Source organism: Macrosteles quadrilineatus, unplaced genomic scaffold (assembly GCF_028750875.1).
Source record: "Macrosteles quadrilineatus isolate MER2022 unplaced genomic scaffold, UCM_ALF_1.0 Scaffold_11__1_contigs__length_5352618, whole genome shotgun sequence".
In the NCBI taxonomy this organism is placed as follows: Eukaryota; Metazoa; Arthropoda; class Insecta; order Hemiptera; family Cicadellidae; genus Macrosteles; species Macrosteles quadrilineatus.
Window position 1 is genome coordinate 1,679,282 of NW_026542604.1, and position 22,590 is coordinate 1,701,871.

Sequence of the window (22,590 nt, forward strand, 5' to 3'; positions counted from 1 at the left end):
TGATTTTAAACTAACTTCCAAATGAGCTAGAGACTTTAAACTTGAAATATAGCTTACAAATGGATGACAATGCAATATTAAATCATTTTATTTTCGTATTTCCCTTGGGCTAAGCCCCATTGGCTTCAACATGTTCAATGTTTACATTTTGGAATAATGTAAATAGTCTAAAGTCTAATATATCAATTGAAGCTGTAAATACTTTATTTGACAGTTTGTTCAAAGAGCAGAGGTTTATGATTACAAAAATAGTAGCAAAAGATTTTGGTTATGTAAAACAGTAGAGATTTAACATATTTACACATTGGAATAATAGTAGAAAATAATTTATAAATAAAAAAAAACTTTTTAAAAATAAAACGTTTTCAAAGGCACAATAAATAAGAAAATAATATAACTATGTAGAGAAAATGAATACTTGTAAGATTTAAAACGAAAAACGTAGGGCGCCTGCAATAGATAATACTAATAAACAGGGGGTAGATACCGAAAGGAAACAAACATGTTCATACAGTACATCCAGTTTGTATGATTTACATCTATATTTTCTAATTGAGGTTAAAATAGCTAATAATTCAAGGTATTTACTCAGGGGAGGTACAGAAGAGGCTACGATGACAGCTGTGGACTTCTTATTAGCTGAAGGAATGCCATTACCAAAACAATACGGTCAGTGGCCATCGGCCTCGGTGGTCTAGTGGTCAGCGTGCCGGGCTGATATGCTGAAGGTCCCGGGTTCGAATCTCGCTGGTAGCACTAACTTTTTGTCCAAGATATTTTCATTATCAGCAAGTTTGGTTGGTTTGGTTCGGTTATGACAGTTTAATTTTATTATAAGTCATTATAAATTTTAATTTAGCAATTTCTAGTTTTATTTAATAAACAGAATTATTTTTTCATTACTTAACATTTGTTATATTATTTAATTATCAGCAAGTTTGGTTAGTTCGGTTAGGTTATGATAGTTTAATTTTATATTTTAAAAATTATAAAATTGAATTTGAGTCATTTATAATTTTATTTTATGAACAGAACGATTTTTGCGATTAGTATTAGTAAACCTTCATTGCCAAAGTGCTCTCTACTACAGCGCTGTTCACGGAGGAATTTTGAACTAATGCCTCATTCGTACCTCCCCTAAGTCAGACCCATAATTCAATAGGTGAAGATAATAGTAAATTAAGATCGGTTATCGGTTAAAATCGGTACGATAAATGGTCTTTTGTGTTTTGACTATGGTATCGGCTTGAAAATGAACCTTTAGGTTCGAAACCTGGGTCACTGATCTAAAATCCAGGATCACTGACAAGTACTACAGGTACTGGTATTTAACCTTTTTATTAGTAAATTATGTGATCCAGAGGCTAAACATGTTAAAAATAGTAAATTAGCTATTGCATGCACCCCAGGCTTTTTGTTTTAAATCTTACAAGTATTTCTTATTCTCTCCACATATTTATAAATTATTTTCTCTATTTTATTGAGTTTAAAAACGTTTTATTTCTTATTTCTAAAAGTTTTAAAATTTATAAATTGTTATACAGTTAGAAGCAAAATAATTTACAGTAGAGATGTAAGTTGATAAATTCCAACTGGTGCACAGCAAACTCTGTTTGGCAGTGCAATTTTAGCGACTGTGCAGACATATTTTTGAAAATTCATATAAATTCCACCAATAGAACCAACGTAGAAAAAACCTTGTGAGCCATATACTTAAAGGAAGCATAATGTAATAAAATATTTGAAAACCCTAAAAACTATAACCGTTTAGGCCTAGTTAAGTTGTTCTAAAAATTAAGTATAAAAACTAATAATTCTTTAAGTTGAAAGGCAAACTTTTTTTTTCATGAACATACAAGTTTTACGTGATATCCAAGACAGATAAAATGTTAAATTAATTTACTTCCCTATATAGAAATGTAAAAATATTCAAAATACAATAATTTTTCAGGTAGATACGATAATTTTTTTATGAACATAATAGTTTTACGTGATATCCAAGAAAGAAAAAATGTTAAATTAATTTACTTCCCTATATAGAAATGTAAAAATATTCAAAATACAATCATTTTTCAGGTAGATACGATACAAAAAAAAACAGAAAAAAACAGAGAATTCCACTGCAGGTTTTTTATAAACATGCTTCTCTATTAATAGGCTACATAGAATTAGCCACATGTTAAATCTCCATAAGAAAAGTTGAATTTAAATTTTTGACCCAATTAACATAAATATTCTTAAAAAAAGAATAAAACCTGCATATATAGGACCGATAACCTTTCTTTTGGTTTGCGGGTTTGGTACAACCTGCGTGTAAATCGGTCAAGTAGTATGGTCAGGGTGGTTGTCGTAAGATAAAAAATTTGGCCCCATGATAAATCTCCATAAGAAAAGTTGAATTTCCATTTTTGACCCAATTAGGCTAGCAAAAATATTCTCAAAATACAAATAACATCTGTACATATAGGACTGATAACCGCTCTTTTCGTACAACCCGCGTCTAAATCGGTCCAGTAGCATATACTGTAGCCTATAAAGTTACTTCCATCTATGCCAGTAGTATGGTCGGCTGCCATAAGCTTAAATATTTAAATAGTTAAATTACCATTTTTGATCCAACTAACATAAATATTTTCAAAATTCAAATAAAACCTGCACATATAGGACCGATAACCATTTTTTTTTTACAACCCACGTGTAATTTGGTCTAGTAGTATGGCCAGGCTAGCTGTCATAAGTTTTGCAAAAGTTTTTTAATAGGCTATTATGTTTACAACTGTGAATACCTATTAAGGTCGCTCATGCCACTTCACAACACATTAATTCACAAAAAAAAGTGACTGCATTGTTATTTTGACTCCTTGCATTGATTCTTCTAAACACACCATGTTTGGCAGTTTAGTGATGCGTAACTTGCATGGAGCAACTGATTTTACTCGCAATTCTTGTTCACTTTTGTGCTAAATTACATTGACCTCTTTGTTATGCTTAGGGAAAGTTCATTTAACTTAAATGTAATAAAATAAAAGTTTGAAATTTTATCTTTTAATTGGTATAGGCCTACAAATTATTAAATCGTTTTTGACCTTTTGAGTTATTTGGAGTTAAGCAAGTTAAATAGTAGGCCTATTCAACAAATTTGTTTGATTCATCTCACGTTTTAAATACTACCTGAGTGAAACTTAAATGTCTAACTTCATTTTCTCCATATTTCCTAGGCCTAGTCCGACATTTCGATAAGTTAGCTCGACACCCCCTTAGTCTACTAAGTCAAGTGTCGATTGAGGTTCTACTATATAGCTTTAATTTTACTTCAAAAGGTGTAGTCTACCAATCTAATCTGTGTGTAGCCTATGTTCTTTTTCATCATGATTAAAAGTATCCACGAATCAGAAGCATAAGATTCATAACTTACACCAAAAGTGACCTTCTAGCATTCACTCCAATTGTTCCTGTCCTCGTGTTCGCCTTTTTACATCAAGTTTAAACCAACCCTCACATATGGAATGTGCTGTTCCTGTGTTCGGGTTTGCCTTACACATGAAACTTGAGCGTTCACCAGAAAAAGTCACTTAAGATAGGTAGTAGATTGAAATAAGGGTAAGCTAAGTTAACTTACTTTCCTGTTAAAGGGGACATTCATTAATGTTTTAATAGCTTTCAATGAAATGGCGACCATTAGATATTTTAAGTCAAGTTAGTATGAATGGAGATGAGTGTAGGATGAGTGGCTCGATCTTGTAGTCTTGTTAGTAAATAAGGCTGACTTATTCTTTAAACACAGCTGTAAATTAATAGCTCATATTTTAAGTTTAATCGATGATTTTGTTATAGGCTATACCGGTATCGATATTTTTGTTTTCCTTTACGATCCATACTCCTACTGTTTTTATATTCAAATTCCTTTTTATCCTTTTTTCAAATTATCCTTTTTTCAAATTCAAAGAGTTTTTTGAAACTGTATTTAGTTAAGTTTTCCTCTGAACAGCCTGTTTGCTGTTTTTGCATAGTGCATGCACATCTTTGCTTGGTTTGATTTTTAAGTCTTGATATTTATTTTATTTTATGCTTGTACATTGACATAGCCTGTAACAATTTTGTTGTTGATTGGCCAAATAAATTCATTGTATTCATTGTATATCTTTAAAAGCATTTAAATTACAAATTGACAACTGATCCCAGTTTAGGCAAAATAACTTAGGTTAACTTAATTAATACATAAACTTAAGATGGATTAAAAAATGGAAACTGTTTTAAACTAACTTCTTAACTAGGCCTACCTTTGTTTTTAACTAACCTGTTAAACTGGCTGCACTTTAGTTTACGTCCTACACTTATTCAAATGAATATATCGATAACTTATATAGATTATTTGATAAATCAATTATTTCATTCGGTTAGTTAGGTTAACCTAACCTAACTAACCAAACTTGTTTAAGTTATAGGCCTATTGAATGAAATAATCGATATATCGATCGTTATATTCATTCGAATGAGAGTAGGACGTAAACTAAAGTGCAGCCACTAATTATTAGGCTAGTCTATAGGTTTAGGGTTTTAAAAAAATATACATGATAGACCTAGGCCTAGTCTTCTAAATTGCAGGCAGAAGAAGAATGTGTTAGCCTATTTTTAATGGTCAACCAAGATAAATCGACAAACAGGCTAGGCCTATCCTATACAAATCTTTGTCAAGAGACAGTAAATTTTAAACAATGAAATTTATTAGGAGGAAAAAGATAAATGGCCTATTTCAAATTCGTGGGTTAGAGAACGCCATATGGTAAACTAAAACATAGCATAAATAAACATGAAGAGCCGCAGACGATAGGAATGGAAGGGCAGACGAAACTACATTCACTACGGGGAAAAGGAGAAAGGAGAAGACTGGCGGCTTCGCTTCCTATGCTATGGTTATGGTACTTTGAACTACCACGCAAGAAACTCCTCTGTACTTTGAAGATCTAATACATGAAAAGAAAAAGAAAGGAAACGAGATCCGTTTTTAGGATATTGTCATGAATGTGTGCAATCAAAATAAACCACGCCCCTCCATATCAAATCCAGAACGCCATTGGTCGGACGCAAGACACCGCCCACCCCACCACGGCTATGTTGAACTTTCCATCGTACCTTCAATCAAATTCCCTCCCTTCTAATCTATTTCATGGTTTTAGTTACCAGAAAGCCCCTCCAGTTCTAAAAATGCAAAACATGAACCCCGCTATGCCATGCCTCCCTCCGTGGATTCAGAAACAAAATCTAATCCGTGAACTACTTTATCCGGAACACATCTGACGCCACACTAAATATTAATTGAAACAAACAATTAAATCATACATTACTATTATTAGAAAATAACTCCACATATGAACCGGTAAACTAATGACTGTTTTAAATAGAATCATGTTACTTCATGAAAAACTATTTAAATTGATTAGTTAAGCTTTAATCTGACTCATGTCACTCCATCGATTGCACTGCATTTGTGTTTGTGACGTCATGTCCAATAGGAGCAACGGAATACTTGTTTTGTGTTCTGTGGGCCCCGTAGGACATAGGCACGTTACACCACGGGTAAGTGTTTTCTGATTACGCATTTTGTTCATACCATTTTGTAGAGAATACGGGTTGCATGCTTGCCGATAGTACAAACGATCAAATATACAATCTCTTACTATCTATTCACTATAAAACAATGCACTATAGAATTATTACTATGAATAATTAGTGAATTTAATCTTTGCTCTGATACACAAAGGAGATAACAAGGTTCGGTCATCCGTGAGAACACCTTGATTTCACAACACTAACTTTATCACTTTATTAGCACCAAAATACTATTCACTGAAGTGACTGCACGGTTCCACAAAGTAAACTGATCGCGTTATCTTCACGTGAGCTGAATCCTGGCTAGTGATCACTGTAGTAGGGACTAGGGAACCCCTCCTCCCCCCGCCTTCAATTTCCTGATTCCCCTCTCCACTCTCTTCCCCACTGTGTTTTCTGTGCCACCCCTCCTACCATCTCTACCCACCCGAGGCTTATTGGACGGCCTTCGCAATCATTAGAAGTTAGAGGGGAGCGTGCTAAAGTTCAATTTTAGACTGGCTACAAAAAAGATCCCATCCATCTAAGACAGGACAATTAGGTCCCGTAAATCAACTACCTATAATAAAGATTTGTTTCTGCTGCCTGTGCTTGTTCTTCCCCCCCCCCCCGACATTGCCATGAAAGCGGAATTATTATTTGAACGATTATTTACCAAGCCCTAGGTAATCAATATTATACCTTAATTTATGGAGACTGAGCTTGAAATACGATTCGTATGTCATAATATTTATAAATGGAACTTGGCTACATGCACAAAAAACAAACTTTGTTAACCTGTGATTTATTTTCCTATCTGTCATAGCCTAATAAGGAATAAATAAATTATTTATTTTTTATTTTTTATTGAGGCAAATATCCCATCACATTTATTTCTTGCAGTATTGTACTAAACTAAATTGCATTACAAATTCAGTAATTTGAAATAAGGAATTTCAAAGAAATAACATCACTATTATCTTTATTTATTGCAATTTTGGTACAATAACTAACTTCTAAAATGAAGTCCATTAAACTCCAAAGCAGTTCATTTGCATTCATTTATGCAAATTGTTTTTTTATTGAATCATTAACAATTTTAATTATCAAACAAATAATTTAAGGCATCTTCTTGTTTGACTATTGTGTCATCCGGTTGGCAGCATTTGTTCCAGCTTCTCTAAACATTCTGCGATTATGGCAACATTGTAATGGCAATGGCATTGGCAAAAGGCAAAATGAAGATGGCCGTTTGTTAAACCTCAAGCATCAACGCGATTGTGAATCGCTGTTTCATTAATCAATATCGTAATTAATTATGCGTCTTGAAGTTAAAGTGAGAATGAAGTGTACAATTGTAAATTAAAATCTAATGACAGAAATGTGTTCGTTTATGGTTATGTTTACGCGATAGTTTCGAATTTTCGTTATGGAGATGTGCTGTTGTATTAAACCCGTTTGTTTATTGTTATTCTTAAATAGTGATTTTTGTAATAATTATCGTGTAGTAAACATGCAGTTCATAACTTAAATGCAGCATGAAATAGTACTGAATAGTTGTAAGTATGACATAAATTGTGTTGTTTGTAATATTTCAGTTATAATTTTCTTGTCTTTGTTCATGTTGACCTCAGAGAACACGGCCCTAGCCTTTTAGTCCTGTAGAGCATACAGTAGGCCTACCGTAGTATTTGAATAAAACTTATATGTTTGACATAATAGCTTATTATAAAGTTATTTTTAATTTAAATACAGGCTGTAGCCTAATACTTTTTAGTTTGTTAATCAATCCAAGGCCTGAGGTCTTAATTCTAAAATTCTAACCTCAAGAGACCAAAATCGAATAGCCAAGGCATTCCCTGCTTGCTAGTCTGTTAGTAGGCCTAGCCTACCTTGCGTGTTGATTATCCTAATTTTAAACAGCCTAACCTGATCTTAATATGACACTCTGAAATTGGTTACTTACTAACATAGGCCCAATTTTCAACTTGAATGTGTCAGTAGCTTAGGATCTCTTGTGCGCACACTAAGCTGTTTCAGCTGCGATGGTTCATCATGCTTGGGCCTACTTATAAGCCTGGCTCTCTGTTAAAAAAACCTAGGATCTAAACTTCTAAATAACTTAGCCTAAGTTAGGTAAATAAGTTACCCACTGTAAGTTTAGGTAAATAAGCTGTAGGCTAATGCAATACAGTAAAACCTAGCTAATCAGACCTCCGATGGTCCGACTCCTCGCTTGGTCAGACTGTGCCACCAACACAATAAGTTAGGCTTCCGCTAACATAACCTCATTGTCCAAGTAAAAAAAAAAAACTAGAAAACTTCATAAATTGTGTTTTTTAGTAATGTAGGGTATGATGTGCCGAAATTCGTTGTGAGTTACATCTAACAATTTCTGCCCATTATTAATTTTAAGTAGGCTCCCACATTATTGTTTTTGAAAAATCACAGTTCATTTGACAAAAATAAAATGGAAGCTAAACAAGGAATATCGATCAAAGCTTCAAGGTAAAGCTATCCGTTGGCACTGACAATAGTCTTCTCCTTTTAGGCTTATACATGACACATGTGTATCAGATGTATCTGTCTGCTGTGGGTTTGCTATGTCTCAACATTTTGTGACTGGGTATTTGGTAATCATGAACACTTTAGTAGCCTGTGATTGGGTGATAACTTAGTAACCATGGAAACATGTTGAATGGGTGGACGAAGAGAAACTGAAGAAAGAATAAAAAAGATTAAAAGAAAAAGCGATGATTTTATAAGTGTACTATATATTATTTGATAGGCTACTTTTATATTTTTTGTCTATTGTTTTTATCAACATTCTTCTGTATTGAAAAAGCGTAGCAGTAACCTATGACTAGCTAGGTTACTAGACTTTCTGTTCTGTTCTTTATTTTGCTGTACAGTGTTTGGCTATTTCTTTGTTTGAGTAAAAGTTTGAAAAAGCTGTGATTTTAAACGTTACATTTTTTATTACTGAACCAAGGATAATGACATCTAGGTAACGTATTTATCATGATTGCGCAATGGCCTACTAATTGTAATTTTATGATGTACCGTACCTAATATAATGCAAACTTATCACATTAAAGTCCATTTACAGCTAGTATTAGGCGTTGTTTATGAGTTGGAAATAACCATTTTATGTCCTGTTGGACAAACCATAGTTATCCGACTCCGTGGTCTGTTCAAAATACAGTTTTACTACGTTTTATGTCAATGAAAACGTTCCTCTGATAATCCGGCCTTTATGCTGTTCCGACCATGCTCCCGGTCCCGTAGGTGACGGATTAGCGAGGTTCTACTGTACTTATTGCAGGTAGTTATGTATATTGAATAATTTAGGCCTAAACTTATGATTTAGTTAGTCTCTAGGTTTCCACATCGATCACTGTGAAAAGAGCTTTGATCGCTGTGAAAAAGTTAAAAATGATGCCAAATCCAAGGCAAAACACCTCTTTCCAAACCAGCATTAACTAATGTAACCTTACTTTTCTAATCTAGCATAAACCAGCCAGTCTTTTGCCAAAACGCCATAGGTTCACTGACTACATGATTTAACTTGTAGCTTAGTTTGAACTTTGCTACAGCTACAAGACTGATGATGACTCAGTCTCCATTACATTTGCCTAATTTTAACATTACCCAGCCCAGTTCTTAAGTCCACTGCTTCCTTAGAATGATTTTTTCTGCATAAATTAGGCCCCACTGGTCTGCTATCAGCAAACTGATAGATTCTTAAGATGCAGACCAATCATCTCCATTTAGGTTACATCCGAGAAATTGTTTTTTTTCCCAACATGGTGGTTTATGGACTTTAAGAGTAAACTTAATGGTTATTAATTATGAATCCGCGAAAAAGCATGATCGGACCATGTGAACGGTGTTTTATGGGGTAAAAATAGGTTTTTCCCATTTTGTAGAGCTTAAAAAAAGAAATAATTTAGTATATTGAAGCATTGTTGCATTGAAGCACTGGTGGCTTATGGACTTTTAGAATAAACTTAACTTGATTAATATTTATGAATCTGTAGCCGAGGAGGGGATAAAGATCCTTAAGCCTATTAAATTCTTTAATCATGCAATGCCTCTTTATTTCCGATTTTCGCTCTTGGACCCGTAGCCTATTGTAAGTATGGGGGTTTTTAAGTGACCTATGTAAGATAGTTTAAAGAAGTAAGATTAGTCTTGGGCTTATGTAGACTTAAATTATTGTAGCTTCCACAGCACTAAGTAGACAACTTTTTCAATTTTCTTGATGAGATGTAGCTAATGTGTTTGTCTGGTAGAGAGAGATTTGAGTACTAATTTAGTTCTGAATAACTTTGGTTTCAGATATGCTTAGCATTGGTGTGTGTGCCCTCCAGTGCTGGATTTGTGAGTATATTAAATACGATAACTCTAATGAATCAGATTGTATAGTCAAAGACTCGGTTTACTAGCTCATTTTCGTTTCAATTCAAACAAAATTGGCGTTTGAAAGTGTTTTTAGCGAATTTCCCATAGCCTATAGGGAATAAGCTAATACCGTAGTTCTCATGGTAAGACCTGGACCCGGGACCGATTTACTTTTTCGTTTAGAGGTCCCCAGAGGCCAAAAACAACACCCGTTAAAATTCATATATATATATATATATATATGTCCGTTAACACAATAACTCAAACAAAAATCATCCGATCTTGATGAAATTTAGTATAAACGTGTAAACCTACATATATTCGAACGAGTTCCCGAACTAGCATGATCGGACTATGTGAACGGGGTTTTATGGGATAAAAATGGGGTTTTCCCATTTTTGACCCTAAAAACATAAAATTCTGGAATTTCTTTCCCAACCATTTTGCAGAACTTAATCAAATAAATAATTTAGTATATTGAAGCATTGTTGTATGTCTAATGGTTACAGAAAATTAAAAAAAGTGCAAATTTAAAATTCCCATGTTATTCTTATGGATAAAATGAAAACTGTTGTAGTTTAGGCCTACTTGTTTATGGATATGTTGATCAAATTTGGCAAATTTATTTATTTCATTCTATAGGCCTACTAATTGACAGTTGGTCAAAAAACACTGTTTACCTTCCCCATAGCAGAAAACCTAAGCACTCGTTAAATCTAATGTTATTTAAATTGGGAATAAATATGTCTTATTTAAGGAAATATTTTATAAAATATGTAATCAGACAAGATGAAATTTGCTTAGTCTGCAGGTTTGCTGCGGCGGGGGTATTTGTTCTAATTCTTGTTCTTAGAAGAGTGAATTGTTACATTTAGGTATACATAGGTATGAAGAAAAGTTGAGAACCTGACAAAAGAATTTATCCATCTTCTTTTAAGGGTTCTTTATGTCAACAAGCTAATCTGGATTTAGCCTTGTAGGTAGGCCTAAATTTAACTTCACTACACTGATTAATACCACTCAGTAGGTCTAGTTTTCCCATGATTCACACAGCCTATATCTCAAAATTTAAACCCTACTATTCGTATATGTTTTCAAAAATATATTTTGTACGGTGCTTCTAAAGTATGCTGTGATGGTTGTTGCAGAGTGCAGCACAAGGAAGGCATCGTGGACTCGCTACCTCAGAGCTTATTGGACGGGCGCCCTGGCAGCTCGCTGCTGCTCACACCTCAGCAGGTAAGCACAACTGTTTTGTACAATATCCTCAGGTCCTTTGAACTTCATCAATTATTCATGATTTAATCATGCCCATTTTTATTATGTTTCCCTTGACTCATAAAAACAATCAAAGAAATAATTTTTGATCTGTTAACTAACTTTGAGACAGCCCTAAATTATTTAAAACCTACCAAACTTGACCAAAACAAGACTCCCTGAGATACGTACAACACCTTGGACCACTCGGCCATTGATCAGACTTTGTGTAGTACCATTGACTATACACAGAACATTCTGTGTATAGTCAATGGTAGTATACTCAAGTTATCACGTTCACGGACATATATGTATGTATATACACAACACAATTGAATGCAGTATTAAACACTAGTAACCTATTAAATTCATTTTATTAAACAACTACCTACTTGTTTTGACTCTAAGGTCATAATCATGTTGTCATCTTAACACGTTCGCTGCCGAGCGTTGCATACATGCGACGCCGCGATAATTGCCACGGACCAAGGTATACAATTTAATCTTACACTTAGACCGGCTGTCACTTGGTTAATAGTACACACAGACCACGGGCAAAAACCTGTTAAACAGCAATCATTTACTTTGTAATACACTGCAGTCGTGTATGTAAATGATACTAGGTGAAACCCGTCGAAATCGACGGTCACTGTCAAAGGCTTACGCTAATTATTCATCTACGGAAAGTTAGGTGTAGTGGAATATACTTGAAGTGAAGTTGGCTTTTACTTTTGAACTGTTAGGGACCTCCTCGTTTATATGGTTGTGCGGCTTCATTGGCAACAAATAATTCAAATTACATAACAATGCGGCATTTGGAAAAAACAATAAATACTGTAAATTGGCTGTTACTTAAATATTGACGTTTACATGCATTGTTAAACAACGTATCTTATAAAGGATGATGTGATCTAGTTTAAAAGGAATATGACCTTTCTGTCATGACAGTAGCTGCTTAAATAGTATTTACTCTTTGTGTCTTTTTTACAGCAAAAATGTTGTGTTATTTTAAATCATGTTAACAACCCAGTGAGCCACGGTCCGTAATATAGACCACTTCAAGTAATTTGTCAAGATAGGTACCATTTTAGGACAGGTTTCTGTTTTTGGACGTTATTACACACGATAAGAGCACAATAAACTTCTTCTGCTGATAAATAATCTGCTGGAGAAATATAAGCCGAATTATAAATGTCACAATGTGAGTCTGAGCATTTTGTAACTATATGGGTAAGTTACATAGTATTTTCGAGGCTGCTGCTCAGTGCACTTTAAGAATATATTTTTAGAGATAAATTAAATGGTTTTTGTTGCTGAGTAGCGTTAGTAAACATGCACAACCCATTTCGTTATTCTAATAACATTCAAAGGCTCTCTAAGAGTTCAAATTCTTATTTGTATACTTATCTATATTATGTTTTCACTAAGCTGAATTAACAACATCGAAGTAACCTCTCTGAAACTTCTGTAGTAAATTGCAGTTTTACAGCTTAATGACTTTCTAAATCATGCACATATTTCTACAAAAATATTGTAAAATGTTTTATCCAGTTGCTGTAAACTACTATTATTGAGCAAAATATGGCACTGCTCAAATAAGCAACGTGCCCTTCTGCAATTGTACAATTTTGTATTGTATTACACAATCTAAAATTTTTCCAATGATTGAAAACATGTATAACAATAATCTCGTGAACCTATGATGATCTGTAGAATAATATGATAAAATATAGGCAAAAGTGGGGGAAAAGGCAGACAACAGCCCGTACAGCAGATATAAGATAGTTCAATAAGAAATTATTGTAAGAGTTCTGTGATAAAAGGAATTTCCACTGATTTCGTAATGGAATGTTATATTGCAAAACATGACATGATGCAGAAGAAAATAAATTTTAAAATCAGAAAATAGCATTGCAAATACTTCTTTTTGGACAATTTAGTAACTCCCAATAAATGTGTGTTGTTTAAAACACAATTGAAAAATCAACAGCTGTTTCATTAAAAAGTATTATCCACATGGCCAAAATGTGAACAAATTTGTCGAGGTATCTTTAAAGGCTTCTGGGGCAGAGCCCTAAGGGAATTTACTTCGTGTTTCTTTTGATAACTCATCTACAGACAAAGACCTTTCTTTGGACACCTCTACCAAGTTTCCACGTCCAGCCGTTCTCTCAAATTAGTGGAGACAAAGTTTCCAATTAAATATTTAGATTTTCCCATGTTAATCTTATGGGAGAAAACCCAACTTTGATGGAAGATCCTGCCCAAACTAATAAAAATTTCAAAAAAATTAAAAAGACTTTGCAAAACTACAGATCAGGGCCATTCTTTTGACACTTTAATTATCAAAATCGGTCCAAAAATGAGGGAGGAGTTCTGTTTACAAAAATCGGCTTAGCGTATTATATATATAGATAGATATTCTTTTTTCTAATATTGTTGATAACCTTTTGTAATGTCGCATATTTGCGACACCCGGTCTATAGTGAAGACAATAGTGAAAATTATTATACTTTTCTTTAAATAGCCCAAACGCCACATACATATGCGACAGTTCATTTTTGTTTATGTTTTGAGATGAAAGTAATTAAAAACAACAGATTATTCAAGAACAGTTTATAATGGAACAAATATAAAAGCTACATAGGATAATGCAGCATACATACTGCACAGTGATGAAGAAAAGTAAAGACCAGTTTTTCAAACTATCATATGACGCCATTAATAATCATATCCACAGACCAAGTGACGCAGTTGTGCGTCAGACATCCCTGTAGACCACCGCAGAGAATTCAGTGCCTTCAAATAGACCGTTACAAAGATATAAGCCTTTTGATAACCTTTGAACACCGATGCAAATATGCGTTATCAATCTATTTTAATGTGCGCGACGGCAGTCTGTGGATAGAAACCGGCTGTCGCATATTTGCGTCGCTGGTCTATGTGAATGAAAAATTTGGTATTGCGGTAGCGAACGTGTTAAACAAATAGCCTACAATAACAATATAGCTGCTGACAAAACCCCTTAAAATTTATCCTACTAATATTATAAGTGAGGAGAGAGTTTGGATGGATGGATGGATGTTTGTGAAAAGTAAACGCGAAAAATACTAAACCGACAGGGTTAAGATTTGGTATGATGATAGCTCACATTTCCGATTAAGAGTCTTCCTTAGTGGAAGCCATGTTGGATTTCTTCCCCATAAGAACAATGTTAACTTTGGGTCCAAATATCTCATCAGCAAATTGTCATATAATTATGTATAAGGAGTTAAATTTAAGGAATTGCGGTCCTCTAGAGATTGACGTTTTTTATTTCACAATTTTTAATTTTTATAATGAATAATTGATTATTAATTAGCTTAAAATTAAGCTAATTATTGAAAGGAAATGAAAATGGATTTTCGAAATTCAAAAACCTCAGTCACGAGTCTATTACGTTCAAAATACAAATTATAAATTTCAAAGCTATATCTTAACAAATAACGCCGTTACGTGTCCACAAATGATGTAATGTTTAACATTGTTCTTATGGGGAAGAAATCCAACATGGCTTCCACTAAGGAAGACTCTTAACATACAGACATATTCTTATCTCAAGAATCCTTTCGGGCTCCGCCCCAGTGGCTCTGGAGTTTCCCATGTTTACCTTATGTCATGAGTTTTCATATTTAAAAGTAATTAAAGGATTTTGTCAGCTGTTTCAACTGCACAAGTTGGTTCTATGATATTAAAAAAGCATTAAAAAAGTTATAAGGTTTACCAACAGGGTGCAGCACTATTATTATTATTATTATTATTTTTTTGCATTTATGACAACAGCTAATTTCAACCAACTAGCAACAAAAAGCTAAACTTTAAAAGCACAATGAGAACTTTACTTTTTTCTATGGTTTAGGTACAGTGGTAGAACATGATGGCTATGGTAGATGTGCTATATACTATAGCATACCATATAAATTATAAGAACCAAATGTTCTTAAACCGTGTCCACTCCCATAACTGAAATAAGCATTTTATACAACCAGCAGTTAAGTATAAAACTGATACTCAGGGATTGTACTTGTTCCTTATTATGGTCATTGTGAAAGCAAGGAAATTGTAGTCGCTTGAACTCAAAGGGTAATTCGGAGGAAATCATCGGTATTCTTGGGATTAAGACTATTTCTCCTTTAAACTAACCACTGATGATTGTTGCTTCAATCAAGTTTGTTGTCATTTTTTTTAATCGTCAGTCTGGTTCCGTTGCATAGCTTGGGTGGATTTAAGTTTCGAAATTGGAATGATTGGAGTTCCTTCTTTTAATGACAGTCAAGTAGTGGGTTATTGACAAATTGGGAGGCATTTCAATACCTGAGATAGCACTTACGATTATTATTCACTTAATAATATAGAACAAAAGATAAAAATATTAAGGCATTGCCATCCATTTTATTTTTCATATTACTTTGATAAAAGTTTTTACTTTTATGTTTAAATATTTAATAGTGGAGAATTTAAACGTTGTTGAGTGCACAGGTTTGCTGCGATTGGGGTTTAATATATTTGGAATTATCCAAAAGTAAATTAGTTTTCTGTGCTGCATTCTGTGGAAACAGTGTGGCATTATTTCCAATAATGACTAATACAGAATGTTGTGATTATTTTAAACCTACAAAACAGTAGGTGAAAGTAAACATCTGCTTTTAAATTATATTTATTTGTAAACATTGTAGTTCTAAAAGTTTGACATTGGACCCCTTAAAACCCTCTAGGGTGAAGCCCTTTCGACGGATCTGTACCAAACTTCACACAAACCATACTTAAATAATGCTCAATAATGCCTGAAAGTTTCATTACAATCTGTCGAGCGGTTTCGGAGTTCATAGGGTACATACATACATACATACATACATACTTTCTCTTTTATAGATATAGATTCCAACCCCGTACGAAGGACTGGTACTCTGTAAGTTTATAAGTGCTGAACAAAGTTTACTACATAGTTTATTACGGTACCACATTAATTGTGTTTGTCGCAGATTCAGCAGTTACAACAGCAGCTGGGGGTAGGGGAGGGGGGAGGGGCAGTGACGGTGACCCTGCACGGCCAGGGTGGCGGACAGTATGTGTTGACACCTCAGGCTCCGACATTCTACCCCGAGATCCTCGGTCACACGACACACAGCATACTACACCACCATGTGCGCCAAGCGAGTATTATACAGCAGGTCGGCCACACCTCCAGCATACAACAGGTATGTATTTGACTTTTTTTCTTTGTTTAGTAGGCTTTTAATGTACTCTATCAAACTTATTCATTAACTTGTTCCATACACTAGGCTTACACAATGTTACTAAACAGGACTTGCGTTTAACCTCAATAACACCAAACATGATAAATACAGTACCTACTGTGTATCCATATACAATTGTTGCTTAGTATTTTTCACAGCTATTTTTCATTATTTGTATTGTAGTACTGTATTTGGATGTATGGAGATTGTACAGTTTTTATGTTGTTTACTTTTTTTTAAAGTTCCAGTGAACCTGCGTTAACAATAAATTACAATTATTGCTAAATAATAAATACAGTACTTTATGTGCATTAAAATTGTTTTATTTTGCTTCCATAGTTACTCTTTAGTACGTATAAAGTTTGAGTTAAATTTATAAAGGTTTAGCACGTAAAAGTTGAGTTATAAAGTCTGTGACATAACATCACTTTCAGACCCCAACACCTCAGTATCTCGAACTATTTCGTATAGCACCTTCATAACTCGAACCTCACTTGAAAAACTTGATAACTCAAATTTTTATCATACCCCCTTCAAATTCAAGATGTTGAGGTCCGACTGTAATACCAAAATATCGTGAAAATACTTTTTAAAACTATACTCTACAAATGGCTTTTGGACAACCCCTTTTATTCTCTAAAATATTTTTTTTATTAGCATTGTATTCATTTTTAAGTAGAGTAAATAAATCAATCAAAAATACTTTTGGATTTAGTTAGTTATAGGCTATAGATTATTCACTTCCAATCATGTTGGTTATGTCTGGCTCTGACTGTATTTTAAGACTGTCAATGCTAATAATTATTGTTTTACGACAATAAAAATATTATTTATTTATGAAGACGGTCCCAACCTCTGGAATTTTTGTGGATATGTTGGTGATCCTAGCTATCCATTTCTGCACTTAAGTTCTAGATGCTAACCACTAAGCTAGCAATAAGAACTCTAATAAACAATTCATCAGTTGATTGTTTTTAATCTACTATTTTTGTTTCAACTATTCCTAAAATACACTCCTGTTTAAAATATTGAATTCATATTGGATTAAAATAAGATGGTTTTTCCATTTAATATGGTTATATGGATTGCTGAATACTGTCGCCCTGTTTTTACCAACCATATTGATTCTATAACCTATGTTGCACTTTGCCGTAAGTTTTCATTATTCTTTTGATATAATATTGATGATGAGGTAAAGAAGTAGATTTCCAAACAGGGTAGGGGTGAAACTTTCTCACATATGTTTTTCCTTTTTTATGCTATAGCACAACACAAAATTGATTAAAGAGTAAAAGGAAGAATGGTAGTAAATAGAGTGGAAGGAATGAATGGTACGGAATGATGTAGGTGGGCGTGGGAGTCGGTGGTCAGGCTAGTGTCAAGCCTGGGTCGCCTTTCTCTTCACGACTTACGCCGTCCCCCTCCCAGCAGCAGCGAGTCGTCACCCCTCAACCCCCCACCATCATCAACCACCAGGTGATGGGGGCTCCTCAGGTGCCACAGGTCCTGCAGATATTCCAGCAGGCGACACGGAACACCGGTAATTATATTACAGTCACTTTCACGGTCACAAAAAACTAAAGGTTGTAACACACTCTGCGGACATTTATGTTCTTTTTTGGTGTAAAATGGGCTACAGATGTTTTAGATAAGATGTCTACTTCAGTATTCAAAGACAAGGGCAATTCTTCTTAGAATTGAAAATTACATTATTTTGAATCATTGAAACAGGTTATTTATCAGGATAAATACATTTCAAAACAAACTGTTGGAACATAGTTTTAAATATTATTGCGAGGGTTACAGAGATAAGTATCTGCTGGTTTCTGATAAATCACTCCCTTTATAGTAAGGAAATGTAGATCCTTGCAAATATCAAGACATAGCTAATATTGTTCAAGTAAAAATTAATAATAATTTTACAGTAGGGGTGGGTAGTGGCGTTTCTACAATGAAGACAAAGCAGCCGCCACAAATTCTACCGAAGCCCCCGGGCAGTGCTGCCACCCCCAACAAGCAATCAGCACCACAGCCGTCTACCAGCCCCGCCATCACCATACCTGCCCCCGCCCAGCAAACTATCCTGCTCAATCAGGTGACTGTCAACAAGGTCATTGTATTGCTTAGGTTTTTATGTAAATAACTAGTAGATAGGGGTGTGCGAGAAGTGGATTTTTCAGTCAAGCTGGGTTGAGTTGAATATTGTTTGCAACTAGTCAAGTACCAAATTAGTTGCTTTGTTTTTTATTTGATTAAAGTTTTTATACACTTTTTTTGTGAAATCTTAATATCCAATAAAATTTTATTATCAATTCAGTTCAGTTATTTTTAGTATCAAGGTTAACACAAATCAATCATTAGTTTATCTTAACCTCAATTGGTCAGTGGTTTTTTATGGTCGGCTAAAGAACCACCTGTTAATCTTACTCAGTAACAAAGCAATCATCCCATTCACACACTCATTATTCACTTTAAAATGTGTGTCAGTGTTGTACAAAGTAATATATTTCCATTTGCTGTCGAATATCCGGTGTAAAAATGATGAAACGATGAAAATGAAATGAGGTAGTTTATACTCAGGTCCACATTCTGTCTTGTTTGCAGATGATCCCTGGTGGTGTAGGTCCGATGTTGGTCCAGCAGCAGACCAGCAGTGGTGTCCAGCTGATATTGCGCTCTCCACCGCCCCAGCATACAACCAAACAACCTACTGTGGTACTCAGTAATGGCCCGCAGCCCACAGTACTGGTACAGCACAACCCTTCCCGCGCACAGGCCCAGCCGCAACTAGTGCGTCTGGTCACAGGGCAGACTCTACAACTGCAACACATACAGACATCCTCGGGCCCAGCACTTATAGCTGTACCTGCCCCAACCACTCCCACACCACCTCCGCAGCCGTCGTCGCCAAAGAACAAGTTGAAGAAGAAGAAGAAAAAAGAGGATGAAGGACCTACGAGATTGGACCTGGCGAATCTTATGAAACTGTCAGGTATGTTTTGCTCAATGTTGAGGGTACAGAGTGTACATAATTGATAATTTGGGAATATTCTATACTCTGTACTTCTCTGTACTTAGCATTTTATTTTTAAAAGTTTTCACACAATTTCTTAAACGTAAATATTTGACCAAGGAATATTTACCCTAGTCAAATCATCTCTGATGTGGTATTGCAAAGTGACTATAACTTCAGTTATACTGTAATTTACATTATATTAAGATCACAAACATAACACTCATGATTCACCCTAATTTAGGACTTCTTCACAGAGTAGATTGAAGAAAAATGTCATGTGTTTATTATGTACCTGTTATGCTCATATCAACAATAGCTATAGCAACAAAAAATGCATTGTTTGATATGTAAGGTAAACTGGAGGTTGGTGTGTGCATAAACAATTTGTAATTTTCACGTCATTGAAACTTCTAATCCCTCTTATATCACTTGCAAGTGATACTGTTTACTAGGCCAAACATAGAGGTAGAAAAAACATTTTCATAATCAGCAGAGTTGTCTCTCTGGTGATTCCATATTTTTGTGTACCACAAGATCACTTCTATGAACTCGTTCTGTTGCAGGTATTGATGATGATGACATGGCGCCAGTATCAGTCGCACAGCAGACTCAGACACCTCAACAGTCGCCTACTCCACCCCCTCCGCCACAGCCAACACCCCCGGCACCTACCCCTCCCTCGCCTAAACAGCCTCAGCCGACCATCATCACACCTTCTCAGGTAGGCCCTACACACTGACAACTAACACATTGTCAAGTATCTAAATGGGTCTTTTAACCCATTGGGGAAGGAATTAATGCGCTGCCTGCAGCACCCTCTGTCGGCAATTAATTTTACCGAATTTGTAGACTTTTACTCTAATTGTTATAGAAAGAAAACCTTTGGTAATAAATTAATAATTCTTTTGCCATTTTGTTCACAGTTAAATTGTCTAAAAAGAAGTGGTAATTAGATAGTCAAAGTGTAAAACAAAAATAAATAAAATTATAAAGATTAGGCCTATAGAAATTAAAATTTAAAAAAAATTGAAAGTAACTTGATTTACAAATTCCAAGATTAATCCAGACACCAATAAATGACACTACTATTATAAAGTTCAATTGATTTCCTACGTAGAAAAATCACAAGTTGTGTACTTTTATAAGTACCGTAAACCGGGTGAAGATGAACACTTTTTCTGGTTTAGAATACTGTGTAGTTTCAAATATATATAGGCAGTTATGTAGAATTACTCTTATACCTAGTTTCTTCTATAAAAAAATCGCTGGTTTCAGAATGAAAAAATTCTTGCTTATTTATGAACTTTGGGTAATATTAATATTTAAAAAAACAACTACTAAGTCATTAAAAAATTTCAAATAACTAGTTATAGACTATACTAGTATGTATATATCATAGAATGATAATAATAACATATTAAGAGTTAAACATCAATTAAACTTAAATCCCTAATTCACTCTTAAAGACACTCTTTATAAATTGGACTAAATGCATACAACCCATTTGACAACATTCTCATGCTGCAATAGATTTTTCATGTCTCCTAAAAAAAACAGTATACAAAAATACATATAACAAAATAAACATAAAATATACCCTGATTAAATCATGGGATTTTAAAGCCAGAGTTCCGAAATAATACTTCTTGTAAGTTTTACACGACTATTGGTATTATTGTTCTACTGAATACTAGGCTTTATTTTTTCAGATGATTATATTGTAATTGTAAGTTATATGTTCATATAATATTTCAGTGCACAAACCAAGGGTTACGAGTTTCAGTCGGTGAAGATGGGAGAATGATACTGCATCAAACTCAACCTCAGGTTAATTTTCAAACATCATCTTAATTATTTAATATACAGTATTATATTTTTTGGAGTTTTAATAAGTTTTACTCATTAGGCCTAGTAACCTTTGTTGGACTTTCTATTCAACATAGCTTTTGATACGTATAAATTATTTTGCCAGTTGGGGCAGCTGAAATAAGTTGACATTTCAACCACTTGATTCTTGCTTAATATGCACAATTGCATTTTATTTGACATAATCATTAGACTGTTCAACTCTGTCAGAATGTTTTAAAACATTTAATAAAATTAGGGTCTTCAGTAACTTGAGCCTTTCTTAATGCTTTACGGTAGCCAAGTTTTATGCGAATAATAAGGTAGTTTGCAAGGAAAGACTTGAACAATGGAATCTGATTATTGGGCCCAAGTGGCAAACACGGATAACAAAGAAAATGTTTTGAAACCAACATATTGTTGAAACAGCCCACGATTTCAAGGTACTCAATCTTTCACAGGGAAGGGGGGGAACCATGGAAAGCCAGTTAACCAAAGGCAAATATATTAAGAATCAAAACTTTACCGTATAAAAAAAGTAAGTTCTAAAGAAACAGTACTTTGTTTTAGTCGTGGAAAGTTTGATAGTTTTTCTGTACATCTTCAAGCTACCTTAACTCTATTCTCAAGTAAGCTTCGTCCTAAACAATTTGTTAAAAATAAATTTTATGAATTCTCTCACCGCAGATGCGACAGATTCATCTGTAATAATTTCATGACCCCAAAGCAGAATGGTTCCTACGTGTCTGCAACGGCCTGTGAAAACCTCAAAATGTGTCCGCAAGCGCTAAAACTAAAAAGCTAAACAATGACTTATATATCGGTATATATATATATATATATATATATTCACTCTTTAGGGCTACTAGTAATATAGTTAAATAAAATAAGTAAATTTCAATAACTTGTATAGCCTACTTTTAAAACAAAAAACTAAAAAACTATTAAGGGGTAGGCATAATCAGGTTATTTAAATTTACTTTTTTTTAAATATGTATATATATACACATACCTTAACAAGTGTTAACAAGGTCTTCAGAAGTAAAACTTTAAATGTACTATAGTTTCTTTATATAAACACACTAGGGATGGACGGGATTGAAATTTTAGTTCGGGACGGGACGGGACGGGATTTTTATTTCCTTCCCAATTTTCGGGACGGGATGGGACAGGATTTTTTTCTGTGCATAAAAAAAAGTACTG

The 22,590-nt window shown here is 34.2% G+C and overlaps 1 protein-coding gene and 1 long non-coding RNA gene across 4 annotated transcripts in view; both read left to right on the plus strand.

The window, feature by feature from the left end:
• Positions 1-5,548: 5,548 nt before the first annotated feature.
• On the plus strand, positions 5,549-16,306 carry LOC129004789 (uncharacterized). Of its 2 annotated transcripts, none has more exons than XR_008491761.1 (4): positions 5,549-5,577; positions 9,931-9,972; positions 11,142-11,232; positions 16,272-16,306. It is a non-coding gene; the product is annotated as an uncharacterized LOC129004789 (long non-coding RNA). The 2 variants fall into 2 exon arrangements; XR_008491762.1 differs by lacking the exon at positions 5,549-5,577 and adding an exon at positions 6,869-7,148.
• A 107-nt stretch (positions 16,307-16,413) lies between these two features.
• The window catches only part of LOC129004788 (mucin-4-like), a 34,130-nt gene continuing 27,953 nt past the window's right edge, over positions 16,414-22,590 (plus strand). The window contains exons 1-6 of one of the 2 annotated variants that reach the window (XM_054433425.1): positions 16,414-16,487; positions 17,874-18,066; positions 18,452-18,621; positions 19,131-19,518; positions 20,106-20,263; positions 21,298-21,369. In XM_054433425.1, coding sequence (XP_054289400.1) covers positions 18,006-18,066; positions 18,452-18,621; positions 19,131-19,518; positions 20,106-20,263; positions 21,298-21,369 — 849 coding nt within the window. In that variant the 5' untranslated portion in view covers positions 16,414-16,487; positions 17,874-18,005. The remainder of the gene's footprint in view (positions 16,488-17,873; positions 18,067-18,451; positions 18,622-19,130; positions 19,519-20,105; positions 20,264-21,297; positions 21,370-22,590) is intronic. The other variant, XM_054433426.1, reaches the window with a different exon arrangement.